The sequence below is a fragment of the Notolepis coatsorum genome (assembly GCF_963971535.1).
Source record: "Notolepis coatsorum genome assembly, chromosome: 1".
Classification (NCBI taxonomy): domain Eukaryota; kingdom Metazoa; phylum Chordata; class Actinopteri; order Aulopiformes; family Paralepididae; genus Notolepis; species Notolepis coatsorum.
The window spans coordinates 306,702,082-306,716,174 of record NC_140165.1 but is presented as its reverse complement, the minus strand read 5'-3'; the positions used below and the strand labels follow the sequence as shown (position 1 = coordinate 306,716,174).

At 45.7% G+C, this 14,093-nt stretch overlaps 1 protein-coding gene across 1 annotated transcript in view; it reads left to right on the top strand.

Annotated features, from left to right (window-relative positions):
* Positions 1–14,093, top strand: part of LOC311245247 (mediator of RNA polymerase II transcription subunit 13-like) — a 65,877-nt gene that overhangs the window by 47,371 nt on the left and 4,413 nt on the right. The window contains 5 exon segments of the mRNA XM_084335082.1: positions 3,785–3,976; positions 6,330–6,553; positions 7,190–7,332; positions 7,692–7,850; positions 12,848–13,030. Coding sequence (XP_084191208.1) covers positions 3,785–3,976; positions 6,330–6,553; positions 7,190–7,332; positions 7,692–7,850; positions 12,848–13,030 — 901 coding nt within the window.

Here is a 14,093-nt window from a genome sequence, read left to right as displayed (position 1 = left end):
TGCAGAACTATTACTATTGCAGGTACAAGGCTCAGTATTAAGACTTGTCTGACTTAAATTTTTTGGGAGTGGCTTTGTAGGGCAAGTGACATCTGATGCAACCAAAAAATGTGTACAATTAATTGTTGGTCATCTCATTTTATTAAGTTGGTGATTGATTATGGGATTGATTCTGGCCAGACTAGAGTAGATCCAAATGAACTGGATTTAATTTGATTTATTTAGCCTTTATTTAACCAGGTTTTTCCCCGTTGAGATCCTGGATCTCTTTTACAAGGGAGACCTGGCCAAGAATAGCAGCACCACAGAGTCGAGAGTCGGATAACACCTGGTACCAACAGGCTTCACCATCTGCCTTAAATACCTTCAGGCTCGCCAAGCTTTGAGTTTTAAGATCAGACTGGAGATTGTTCCAAGCAGTAGGTGCGGAAAACCTAAAGGCTTTCTTTCCCATTTCTGTTGGGACTTTGGCAACAAGTATGTCCTAAAATGTATATCAAAGTATATTTAGAAATGTGGACGGTAACGGTATATATCATGGTATATTAGTTTTTCTCATAATAATAATAATAATAATAATAATAATAATAATAATAATAATAATAATAAGCAGACTGCAGTACAAGACTCTGATGGTAACAATTTATTGTGTGCACACACACAGGAGAGGGAGAAGGCTTATAACAGACTTAATGATTTTAGAATATTTCATTTTCAGTCAATGAAACGTTTTTATAGAGTAACGTTTGGCTCCTTAAAATCATTGAACGTACAGAGACGGAAGGAGCCCTTCCCATTCCTCACTGTTTGAGCTGCAGCTAATATGAAACTAACTTCGCCAACTTTGCTCCGCTATGAGCAGCTCCAGGATTAGTTGATAGTTTTGGGACCAGCTTAGTTGACATCCGCAGCTAACGTTAGTTTAGGTCGTCGAACATGGAATTTGTAATGTCCTTCCACCGCTTGCTTTCATATGGACACTGGAAAATGACTGCTAGAGATGTCTGTCTGTGTTGTGGTTTTTCCATTGAGCACAGTGGAGGGACTGCTTGTGTCTGTGGAGCGACTGCTTGTGTCTGTGGAGCGACTGCTTGTGTCTGTGGAGCGACTGATTGTGTCTGTGGAGCGACTGCTTGTGTCTGGAGCGACTGCTTGTGTCTGTGGAGCGACTGCTTGTGTCTGTGGAGCGACTGCTTGTGTCTGTGGAGCGACTGCTTGTGTCTGTGGAGCGACTGCTTGTCTGGAGCGACTGCTTGTGTCTGTGGAGCGACTGCTTGTGTCTGCGGAGCGACTGCTTATGTCTGTGGAGCGACTGCTTGTGTCTGTGTAGCGACTGCTTGTGTCTGTGGAGCGACTGCTTGTGTCTGTGGAGCGACTGCTTGTGTCTGTGGAGCGACTGCTTGTGTCTGTGGAGCGACTGCTTGTGTCTGCGGAGCGACTGCTTGTGTCTGCGGAGCGACTGCTTGTGTCTGTGGAGCGACTGCTTGTGTCTGTGGAGCGACTGCTTGTGTCTGTGGAGGGACTGCTTGTGTCTGGAGCGACTATACTTATAACAATTCGATAATTATCGATATCGAGAAATAAAATAAAATTATCATATCGTTATCGCGATATGATTTTTTTCCATATCGCCCAGCCCTAGGGCTGGGCGATATGGCCAAAAATGATATCACGATAACGATATGATAATGTTATATCACTCGATATCGATAATTATTAAGTATTACATTTAATTTTTTTAACAACAGCTCTGTTTATTTTGCAGCAATTCTTTGTTGTTGCCGCCATCTTTAGTGTTACATCCCCTCACACTCCAGTTCTCAGGCTGCAGCTGGTTTGAAAGCGAAAGTAAACCGGCTTCTCTGCTGGCTGTGGCTCCAGGGGAGTTGAACAGTTCTGGCTCTGCTAGTTTCTTTTCTATCTTTGTGCGCTTTTTTGGTGGACAAACCACCGCACATGTGCACCGTGACTCGTGACTGGAGACTAGCTCTGCTAGCACACATGGCCTACTGTGTACAGACGGTTTCAAAATGTATTTTAAATTAGAAAGCAAACTAAATAATCTGCACGCCTCTTGACTGGCAGAAAGAGGCGTGAGCACATCGGACCAGTACTGGCTTCCCTGCACTGGCTCCCTGTTCGCTTCAGAATTGATTTCAAAATTGCTATGTTTGTGTTCAAGGCCTTAAATGGTCTGGCCCCTCAGTATCTAGCTGAACTCCTCCATCTTTGTACCCCAGCTAGAGCACTGAGGTCAGCAAATAAACTGCTCTTTTAGATGTCCAGAGGTCTAGGCTGAAGACTAAAGGCCATCAAGCTTGTGCTGTGGCTGCCCCTAAATTATGGAACAGTCTTCCACTGCAAATGAGGTCTGCTGCCCAGACCCTACAGAGTGTTAAAACACAGCTGAAGACTCTCCTGTTTGTATTGGCGTTCTGAGGCTTGCTAAGCGCCACACATCCCTGGTCGTGTCGTGATTGTTTTTCAAATTTGATTGTAGTTTTTATGACTCTTGTGTGTTTACTGTATTTTGTATTTCTTTTAGTATTTCAGTTATTTTTATTGTACAGCACTTTGGTACAACTTTTAAAAATTTTTAAATGTGCTATATAAATAAAGTTGACCTTGACCTTGGAGCTTCTGTCTGTGGAGCGACTGCTTGTGTCTGTGGAGCGACTGCTTCTGTCTGTGGAGCGACTGCTTCTGTCTGTGGAGCGACTGCTTGTGTCTGTGGAGCGACTGCTTCTGTCTGTGGAGCGACTGCTTCTGTCTGTGGAGCGACTGCTTGTGTCTGCGGAGCGACTGCTTGTGTCTGTGGAGCGACTGCTTCTGTCTGTGGAGCGACTGCTTGTGTCTGTGGAGCGACTGCTTTTGTCTGTGGAGCGACTGCTTGTGTCTGTGGAGCGACTGCTTGTGTCTGTGGAGCGACTGCTTGTGTCTGTGGAGCGACTGCTTGTGTCTGTGGAGCGACTGCTTCTGTCTGCGGAGCGACTGCTTGTGTCTGTGGAGCGACTGCTTGTGTCTGTGGAGCGACTGCTTGTGTCTGTGGAGCGACTGCTTGTGTCTGTGGAGCGACTGCTTGTGTCTGTGGAGCGACTGCTTGTGTCTGGAGGTGGAGGGACTGCTTGTGTCTGTGGAGCGACTGCTTAAATTAACTTTTACTGAGAGGAGTTCTCTCATCGTGGCCAGCTAGGAGACACTGCCCATAGCCCATGGCCTCTCACTTAGGTGTGAACTAGGCTATTGTTTGGGGCAACCAAAATGCTCTCCTCAGATCGTTCCCTGCCAGTACCTGATGCAGCCTGTGTTGTTCCCTCTCCCTCAGATCGTTCCCTGCCAGTACCTGATGCAGCCTGTGTTGTTCCCTCTCCCTCAGATCGTTCCCTGCCAGTACCTGATGCAGCCTGTGTTGTTCCCTCTCCCTCAGATCGTTCCCTGCCAGTACCTGATGCAGCCTGTGTTGTTCCCTCTCCCTCAGATCGTTCCCTGCCAGTACCTGATGCAGCCTGTGTTGTTCCCTCTCCCTCAGATCGTTCCCTGCCAGTACCTGATGCAGCCTGTGTTGTTCCCTCTCCCTCAGATCGTTCCCTGCCAGTACCTGATGCAGCCTGTGTTGTTCCCTCTCCCTCAGATCGTTCCCTGCCAGTACCTGATGCAGCCTGTGTTGTTCCCTCTCCCTCAGATCGTTCCCTGCCAGTACCTCATGCAGCCTGTGTTGTTCCCTCTCCCTCAGATCGTTCCCTGCCAGTACCTGATGCAGCCTGTGTTGTTCCCTCTCCCTCAGATCGTTCCCTGCCAGTACCTGATGCAGCCTGTCCGCAGCGAGGAGCGACACCTCTACAGCCAGCACCTCAAGTCCCTGGCCTTCTCCGTCTTCACCCAGTGCCGCCGGCCGCTGCCCAACTCCACCAACTTCAAGGCCCTCACCGGCTTCGGCCCCGGCCTGGCCATCGACATGGCCCTCAAGAGCCCCGAGGTAACGGTCTAAAAACCTCCGGTCTTCTAGGACCCCGTTTTCAGAGTCTGATTCCTTTTATCGTCACGTCATTCTGTACCTTTTTTACAGCTAAAAAATTGTGACATTCGCTTTGTTGTGGTTCCTCGACCGTAGCAGCATCCAATAAAATAGAAATAGCATAGAATCAGATAAAATAACAGCAAGATGACTATATACAATTCTAACAATGTGTGCTGTGTACAGATGACAAGGATGCGCAGGCGGCTGGGTGGCGGAGCCGACATTGCGCTCGTCACCAACGCAAGAGACACCGGGTTCGACTCCGGCTGTCGGCGTTGCCTCCGGCTTGGGCCAGTCGTCATACTAACTCAATTGGCAGAGTTAGCGGGTGGGAAGTCGATGGGTGGTAATCTGGACGTTGTGGACAGCGCCTCCTACAGGTCGGTTGGGGGACGCCTGCACAGCAGAGACAGGAAATGGAGGGGGTAGTGTGAGCCTCCCACACGTTACACCTCGCCAATGAGAGTCCGTGCTGGCAGGTGAAAAGATGTGACAGGCTGCCTCCTCGTGTACCGGAGGGGACGCGTGTAGTCTTTTACCAACAAGGCTGCCTCTAACACCGCTGGGGCTGCGATGGGAAAAGCTAGGGTGGTCGTCAAGCTGGACCGCATACTCAAATGAGTACACTGCTGTGAAAAGCTGCCCTTGAAACAGCAGCAATACAGCTCTTCCTTGAGCTGAAGTGATGACCCGAACATTTTCCAAATTGTCAACGGTTTGCTTTAAATTGTATAAGCATTCCGTGATGGTTGCATAGTCCAAGATATGGACGTTGAGAAGCTTGTTTTTAACGGTCGCCGTTTCCCTGCCGATGCAGTGACGATATGAAAACATGCCTATCTGTGTCCTCCCCTGGGACAGGTAACATATCGACAACACTCCGCTGTAGTTTCTGGAATTAAATGATGTTCCTCTCTGTTTATAAATAAAGATCGCCGGTGCCACTGCTGAGTCAGTGTATATATATGCACAGAAAGTTCGCAGTGGAAAGTCTCCTTGCATTTCGAGTAGTTAGGCTGCACTGCACATGAAAAGACAATCATGTCTGACGTTTTGATTTTAGATCTGATTCACGGCCCGTGCACAGCGTGCAGCGAATCCTTGGAAAAACGCGTTGTCGATATGTTACCTGTCCCAGGGGAGGACACAGATAGGCATGTTTTCATATTGTCACTGCATCGGCAGGGAAACGGCGACCGTTTAAAACAGTTAAAAACGAGCTTCTCAACGTCCATATCTTGGACTATGCAACCATCACGGAATGCTTATACAATTTAAAGCAAACCGTTGACAATTTGGAAAATGTTCGGGTCATCACTTCAGCTCAAGGAAGAGCTGTATTGCTGCTGTTTCAAGGGCAGCTTTTCACGGCAGTGTACTCATTTGAGTATGCGGTCCAGCTTGACGACCACCCTAGCTGTTCCCTTCGCAGCCCCGGCGGTGTTAGAGGCAGAACTAGCGTAACTCGCTGTTTGGGCGTAGAGAGAGCGTACGTCAGTGGCCAATCAGATCGCAGAACCCGAACGCGGAACTGCAAGTTTGTTGGTAAAAAGACTACACGCGGAGGGGACACGTGATGCAAGGCTTCTATCCTCCCTACAACCGGCCAGTGGGGGGCATATGCGAGCAACGTTCAAGACAGGGGAGGGGAGAATTGGCACAATGGAATTGGGATGGGAGAAAAATAGAAAAAGAGGAGAAAAAGTGGATAAAAAAAAAGATAACAAGATGCGCAGTATGCAGATATTACACTATCGAATATAAATAACAATCTGATCGTAACTGATCCGTGAGATCAGAATCAGAATGGTCTTTATTGCCAAGTAGTTTGCTCATACAAGGAATTTGATTTGGTCGTTTGGTGCGACACTAACAGACAATTAAGGTAAGATCAAATAAAAGCTAGAATAAAAGAAAATGGAATATAAACTAAATTAAACTAAAAGTATAATAAAATGGACCAGGGCAGGGGGCTCCAGTAGCTCACCGCATATCTCGGCGCTATTTCTGCGTCGGGGAAAACCGTGCTGCGTCACGGATCTGGTTGACTCCGAGTTCGATTCCCGGACCCGCCGTCATTTGCCGAATGTCTTCCCCTGTTCTATATCCCGTTTCACCCTGTATCTGTCGGTCATGCTTGACCAGAAAAGCGATAAACGCTAAAAAATAAAGTGTAAAAAAAAAAAAAAAAAATGACCAGGGCTGTACAATTGTGCACGATGTAGTCGAGTATATACACTAATTAGAATAAAAATACAGTGGGATGGAATATTTAACCGTTCCTAACATTGCCCCCCCCCCCGTTCCACAGCGGCCCGAGTGTCTGCGTCTGTACACGCCCCCGTTCATCCTGGCGCCGGTCAAGGACAAGCAGACGGAGCTGGGCGAGACGTTCGGCGAGGCGTCCCAGAAGTACAACGTGCTGTTTGTGGGCTACTGCCTCTCCCACGACCAGCGCTGGCTGCTGGCCTCCTGCACCGACCAGTACGGGGAGCTGCTGGAGACCTGCATCATCAGCATCGACGTGCCCAACAGGTACCACACAGTCACACACACAGTCACACACGCAGTCACACACGCATCTCATTTACACAGGGGCGTTTACATAAATGGGGCATTTATATAGCGCTTTTATCCAAAGCGCCTTACAATTTTCATTCCTCACATTTTACCCATTCACTTAAACATTCACACACCAATGGTGGAGGCAACCATGCAAGGTTTTCAAGTTTGTTTATTATTTGTCACATATGTACATGTACTTTACGGTGAAAGCCAACCTGCATGCAGTGCAACCACTGTTGACAGAGGGGCGACAGTGGCTCAAGAGGTAGAGTGATCGTCTGGTAATCGGAAAATTCACGGTTCGATTCCCGCTCCTCTCCGGGCAGCGTGTCGAAATGTCCTTGAGCAAGACACTTAATCCCCTAATTGCTCCCGATGAGCAGGTCGCCTCCGCTGTCGGTGTGTGAGTGAATGGGTGAATGTGAGGAACAAAATTGTGGATAAAAGCGCTATATAAATGCACTATTTATTTGATTTACCCTTTACACATCCTGGAGTACGGAAAACAGCCAGAGAACACGTCTTGAGTAACTTCTAGCCAACAACACAGAGGTTTCCCGTAACGTCATCGCATCTCTAATCCATGTGTGTTTTCTTTGGGCCAAGGGCTCGGAGGAAAAAAGGCTCGGCCAGACGCCTGGGCCTGCAGAAGCTGTGGGAGTGGTGTCTCGGCCTGGTGCAGTTGACATCACTGCCCTGGAGGGTGGTGATTGGACGCCTGGGCAGGATGGGCCACGGGGAGCTGAAGGGTACGTGTGCAACAAGTGTGCCACATTCACAAGTTGGTGGTTCTCTCTGCCTTGTTGGTTTGTGACCTAAGAACAAGAGGAATGCCTGTTCATTAGCCCACCAGCATGTTTAGGTATAGACACAGTGAACTTTGACACCAAAGAATGATTTGGGACAATAATATATATATTTGTGGAAAAAGCTCCCTCTTGTCTAGTATATTACAGACATTTGGTACAGATTGATCTAGCATGAATCGGTACTCAGTAGTATCGATGTAATTCTGTCTGTACCCTTAAAGGTACCCTAGTTGTAGTTGCTGTCGTCATGGGGATAAAAACAAGGAATATCTTATCTTATCTCTTCTTTGTGTTTCCAGACTGGAGTATTCTGCTGAGCAGGAGAAACCTGCAGTCCCTCAGCAAGCGTCTGAAGGAGACCTGTAGGATGTGTGGCATCTCTGCTGCAGACACTCCCAGCATCCTCAGCGCCTGTCTGGTCGCCATGGAGCCCCAGGGTTCCTTTGTCATCATGCCAGGTAAAACATTTTTAAAATAGGGCACAAATGTACTAAAATGCATAGCGAAATGCACCCGTAGGGTCTGTGGTAATAAGGAAATGACACAATGGTTACGGGGAGGTAGTCATAAGCACTTGGTCGGTCACAGAGGCCTTCAACGACACTGAACGGTGATCCAATAGAGTTAAAACGGGAGAGATCCAGTTTGTTTTCTGATGTCTCCGTCTGTTCCTTTTGTGGGATAAGGGTAACACTGCTAGCATGATTAGCATAGATGAAGTCACCCTAGGTGATGGGCGCGCTGATTGCATCCTGGCCTCTCTCCAAACCTCTGTGGAAAGAACATGCATACAACTTGATTTAATGCAGAAGTCTGTTCTGAAACCTTGTATCATAATTAGACCACTGACCACTAAGTGCGTCTGACTTTTAACCACCAAACCTGCACGGACTACAGCGTATGACGTACATGTGTATAGTACTGCACCTGTGTGTTCACTAGGGAAATAAAACGCCAACATCAATTATACTTATCGAGATAAAAACACATTACTAGATGAAATTCAAAGCCTTCCGAGCAGAGTCGAGTTGGAACATCTTTTCTGTTTTTAAGTACATTATCATCATAGGGTCTTGTTTTCATTAAAACCCTTAAAACAGTACTGTGTGCAAAATTGCAAATCTTCACGCAACTATTGCTGCTTTTGTGAGGGAAAGTATCGCGGAACCATCCAGCGTTTCTCAGAGGATGGAGGTATAGTAGTGGTTGTGAAGTACGGTGCAAAAAAAAAAACATGTTTATTTCACAGATATGTGTTTACTTGCGTATTCCTATCAAATTATTGTGTTTGCTGTACTGTTGCTGTGCGATACCCGGTATATGTATATGCGTGTGTATATAATTATAAAACGGGTAACTCTAATCAAGCAATCTGATTGGATCATAGCCGTGGTATAATGAGCGTATATCCATAGCTAAGTATTTTTTACAAGTCAGTATCGCTCCGCGTCTGAGGGGGAAAACACATTAGCCTTGTGTTTAAAAATGCCTGTTAGCGCCATCTGAATCTGTGGATAAAGCGATGGTTTTATCCACATTATTTGATTATTGCCACTTCCGCTAAATGTATTGATCTAGCTACTAACTGGGGAGACTGATACATTTATATATATATATATATAAGGAATATATAGCAGCACTACGACCCTTAGCTGTGATATAATAACCATATACCATGGCCTGTCGTGAGCCATTGTATATGACAATGCGGAAGGTTCTAAGGCTTTGCTTAGAAGCGGTGGCCATTCAGCGTATGCAGCGTAGCGCTACTGCCAGGTGCATATAAGGGAAACACTGCTATCATGTATTGATCTAGGGGTGGACGGTATAAACGGTATGAATTTGCGCTACGGTATGGATTTTGACTATACCTTGTTGCAGGGTTAGAAATAAAAAAAAAATTCAAGGGCTTTTTTTGCCCCCCTTAATTGATTTTCGGGGGCTTTTTTTTGTATTTCGGGGGCACAACATTTTTATAATAAATTAACATAAAGATTATAAAACATTGTTGAAATTTTTTTTACAGTCTTCGTCCCTATGTTTGATAACGTAATGTTAATGTCTCCATATATAGGGCTCTACGCTAACCTTTTTCCCAAGGAGCACATGTGCTCCTAAATAAAATGTTAAAGGATAACTCCACTATTTTGGGAAATTAGCTTATTTAACATCTTCCCTGGAGTTAGACAAGAAGATGCATACCTTTTTTGTCTCTGTGCGTGCATTTTAGCTTTGGGAATAGATGCTCCGTTAGCATAGCTTAGCTTCATCACTGGAAGTGAGGCAGGACAGTAGCCTTACAGTGCCTTACAGTGTATTGCAAGGTCTGACATTGACCAAACTTGATATGCATGACCTTGGTGGGCTCTAGGTCAACTCCTGAAAAGGGGGTCAATGTCAGACTTTGCAATCAAAAGTTAGGGGGCTAATAACCCTTGCCATAATTTCAGTGCGCCCCTAACGTTTGATTGCAAGGTCTGACATTGACCCCCTTTTCAGGAGTTGACCTAGAGCCCACCAAGGTCATGCATATCAAGTTTGGTCAATGTCAGACCTTGCAATACACTGTAAGGCACTGTAAGGCTACTGTCCTGCCTCACTTCCAGTGATGAAGCTAAGCTATGCTAACGGAGCATCTACCGTACTTTTCGGACTATAAGCCGCGGCTTTTTCCCCCATTTTTCGACCCTGCGGCTTATATAACGGTGCGGCTTATATGTGGACCAAACCCGAAAATATTGCTTTTTTTACTGCATTGAAATGTTATTTATCTGTTCCCTTATTTGCTAAACTTAATACAACTTGTAAATGAGTTAATTCTTGTTATTTGTCCGACAGTATTGTGACAATCCCCTCTGTGCACGAACCCTTACATATGGTAATTAAACATTAAAACACCTGCGGCTTATAGTCCAGTGCGGCTTATATATGTACACATCATTCAATTTAGCTGCTGCGGCTTATAGTCAGGTGCGGCTTATAGTGCGAAAAGTTCGGTATTCCCGAAGCTAAAATGCACGCACAGAGACAAAAAAGGTATGCATCTTCTTGTCTAACTCCAGGGAAGATGTTAAATAAGCTAATTTCCCAAAATAGTGGAGTTATCCTTTAATAAATAAAATCTAAATACAAATTTAGGAGCACACAGAAATTTAGGAGCAGAGTGACAATTGTTCAAGTAACACACACATTGATTGATTGATTGATTGATTGAAAAGTTTATTAACAGATTGCAGAATGGGTACAGTACAGTACAGCTCAATACATACAATTGTTAAGGGGATGCAGACCAGAGAGACTTTCGTCTTGTTTACATCAGGGTCCCCCATTTTCAATTCATCATAACATATATGACATACATGACATACAGATAGACAGTACTGCTACATCTATACATGTATGACATATCAGATTTGCACACACACACACACACGATGTGTGACATGGCTTGGTTTCATGTTTTGAGGTACCTTCAATTATCTGTAAATAATACATACATACTCTTATCTAAATAGATTAAATATGATTGTCCCTGAGGGCAAGTTGTGTTGTTGTCAGATCGATCAATGAAATACGTTGCGCGCTCAGCGCTGTGGAATGAAGGAAATGCGCATCGGGATAATTTGGATGTTATTCTTTGGAGTTGTGTTACAAATGGAACGGTCTTTCCCCGCTGAACACAAGTTACTTAACGTTACACAGGTCGCGCTATGCAGATGCTTAGCTTGCTAACGTTAAGATAGCAGTGTAACTTAATGTTACACAGCACTATGCATGCTTGCTGAAAAGCAGAGCTGTCTGTCTGTCTGTCTGTGTTCGCACCTCAAGCACCCTTAACACGCAGCGGGCCCCGCCTCCCTCCCTCCCTCTTTGCATTCCACCCAAAAACTGAATTTCAGTCCAGTTTCTTAACTATTAACAGCGGAGCTGTTTTGTAATCTTCACTCTGCAAGTAAATGATTTTTCCGGTTCGCACACACACATATTATTAGGGGCAAATACGGGGGAAATGCTCGGACTGTAGAGCATATATATAATTAGTAAACTGTCGGGGGGCTTTTATTGCCCCCCTTAACTGATTTTCGAGGGCATTTGGTCAATTTTCGAGGGCATTTTGCCCCAAGCCCCCGTTAATTTCGAACCCTGCCTTGTTGTGACCGGTAGAGCAACACAGTGTTGAGGGAGGGGGCTGCCAGGAGCGGAGCCAACGCCAGCCCGCCGAGACAGGGCTCCACAGTGCGACTATTTCACTCGGATTTCCCCCTAAAAATAGATATGTGCAAACTGGAAAAATCATTTAGGAGCACAGAGGCTTTGCGTAGTGGGCGTGTCAACTCGCAATTGTCATTTCATAATAGACACGGAACAGAGCGGACCTTCAATTCTAGAAGCAAACTAGCTCTTCAGCCCTGCGTTGCACACAGCTGTGTGACAACTTCTCTCGCGAGTCGCGCAGTTTCTCTGTGTAATGTAAACTCTGCGTCGGATCCAATGGTCTAACATGCTTTGCATCCTCGCCATTCTGGAATGCCCACGTCGCGCTAAAGTCTTAAGTAATGTTGAATGTTGATGTAGCCTCAGAAAGCTAACGTTAGTTCTACTCATAGCAGCCTGTTGATGTAGCCTCAGAAAGCTAACGTTAGCTCTACTCATAGTAGCCTGTTGATGTAGCCTCAGCAAGCCAACGCCGGTTCCACCCCTAGCAGCCCTCCCCCTCACTCTCTCTCTCTCTCTCCCCCTCCCTCTCTATCTCTCTCTCTCTGCTAACAATCCTGATTCGATTCTTGAACCTATTTCATTCCAAAGGAATATATTGATGGACATTAGCTATAGTATATAGCTCAGCAGCTGTAACGGAATACTTTTTATTTTTTATTATTTATGTTTCAACAATGACTTTAAAAAAAGCCAGCGGTGGACCGACATAGTAAACGCTGTCACTGTTTACTTGTGTAAGGACATGGTTCCTTTTCAAACCGCCGATCGACAGGGCTTTAAAGACATGGTCAAAACACGATCCAAGATATGCGTTACCTGCCCGCAGACACTTGAGAAAAGGTTTTTCATTTTTCTATTGCAGTTTTGCACAACAAATGTTCTTAAAATACCTCTGTACTATGTGAAATATGTCCTAGAGTAATACAAGAGTACAGTAATAGCTGCCAGTGTTTTACCCCTTCAGAAGCATGTATATCAGACATTTTAAGATAAGTTAATATACCGTGATATATACCGTTACCGTCTACGCTTCAAATTATACCGTGATATACATTTTACACCATACCGTCCAGCCCTAATAGATACGTCCCCATCTGTAGTCCAGTCTTAACTGTGTGAGAGACGAGACAAGAGTTTGACATTTTTAAATTAGGTCACGCATCAAGAGTCTGAACCTTTTTCACCTTCTCTCTCCTCCTCCCCGGCTCCTGCTCCTGCTCCTCCTCCTCCCGTTTAGACTCCGTGTCGACGGGTTCGGTTTTCGGACGCAGCACCACGCTGAACATGCAGACGTCCCAGCTGAGCACGCCGCAGGACACGTCCTGCACCCACATCCTGGTGTTCCCCACCTCGGCCACGGTGCAGGTCAACACCAACACCACCGACAACATCGACATCAACTTCAACCCCATCAACCCAGGTACGTAGGAGAGAGACACGCAGTTACTCAGGATACAGGACGGACTGGGACTAGTAGCGCACGGTGAATATTCCAATTAACTAAATGAAAAAATGGTACATACAGATGCATTGTTTTCGACATAATTTGTCAGCACTTGAAAGGAGTCAAAGGATTTCTTTGTGGTGAATATTATTATGTTCTTGTGGACTTTGTTGAAATTAAAGACGGGTGAGACGTTAAAACCGAGGTCCCGACTGAATTTGGTCGTTTTAAAGAACCCAGGGTAGGGGGTTCCCCAACGTTCCTGGCTGAATTCCCAATCCGGTCTCTGACATCAAGGCCACCTAATCATCCCCTCCCCCCTCTTAATTGGCTGATATCAATCCCTGTCTCCTGAGCCATTCAGCTATTGTGTAGTCAGTGTGATGTGTGCCTGGTGCCAGTGTGTATGGCAGCCATTGAGCCTGCGTAGCCCAAAGGTTGGGTGCTACACGGTGGTGGTGAAGGGGGCAATTTCCACTCTACATTGTAAAGCGCTTTGAGTCTGTCTAGAAAAAAGCACAATATAAATGCATACATTTTTGTGAAGATCTTTCTGACACGCAGCTTGATTTGTAGATCAGGGACTCTTGACAACACAAGAATTATGTTAAAATGAGAAGGAGTAGTTCTAATTTTTGGAACCCTGGCCTTATTTGCTACCAATGATGTTGAGCGGTGAGTCCTTTCTCAGCACAATCCGTGTTGTTCCACATACCAGCTCGGGCTAGTTGGCCACACAAACCAATGCAAAGTCAATGGGGCCAAGCTCCTGTCTGTACGAGCTGCCTGAATACAACTGAATCTTGCTCCACACAGGGCACACATTGGATATCAAGTTGTCTTCAGAAAGGAGCTTGGCCCCCATTGACTTTTGCATTGGTTTGTGGCTAACTAGCCAGAGCTAGTATGAGGAACAGTACGGATTGAGCTGAGAAAGGACCGATCAACAATCGGTAGTAAGTAGCTAATAAAGGCTTTGGTTCCAAATATCTGTACTATCCCTTTAAGCTATCTGAAACATATCTATCTGAAACGTATC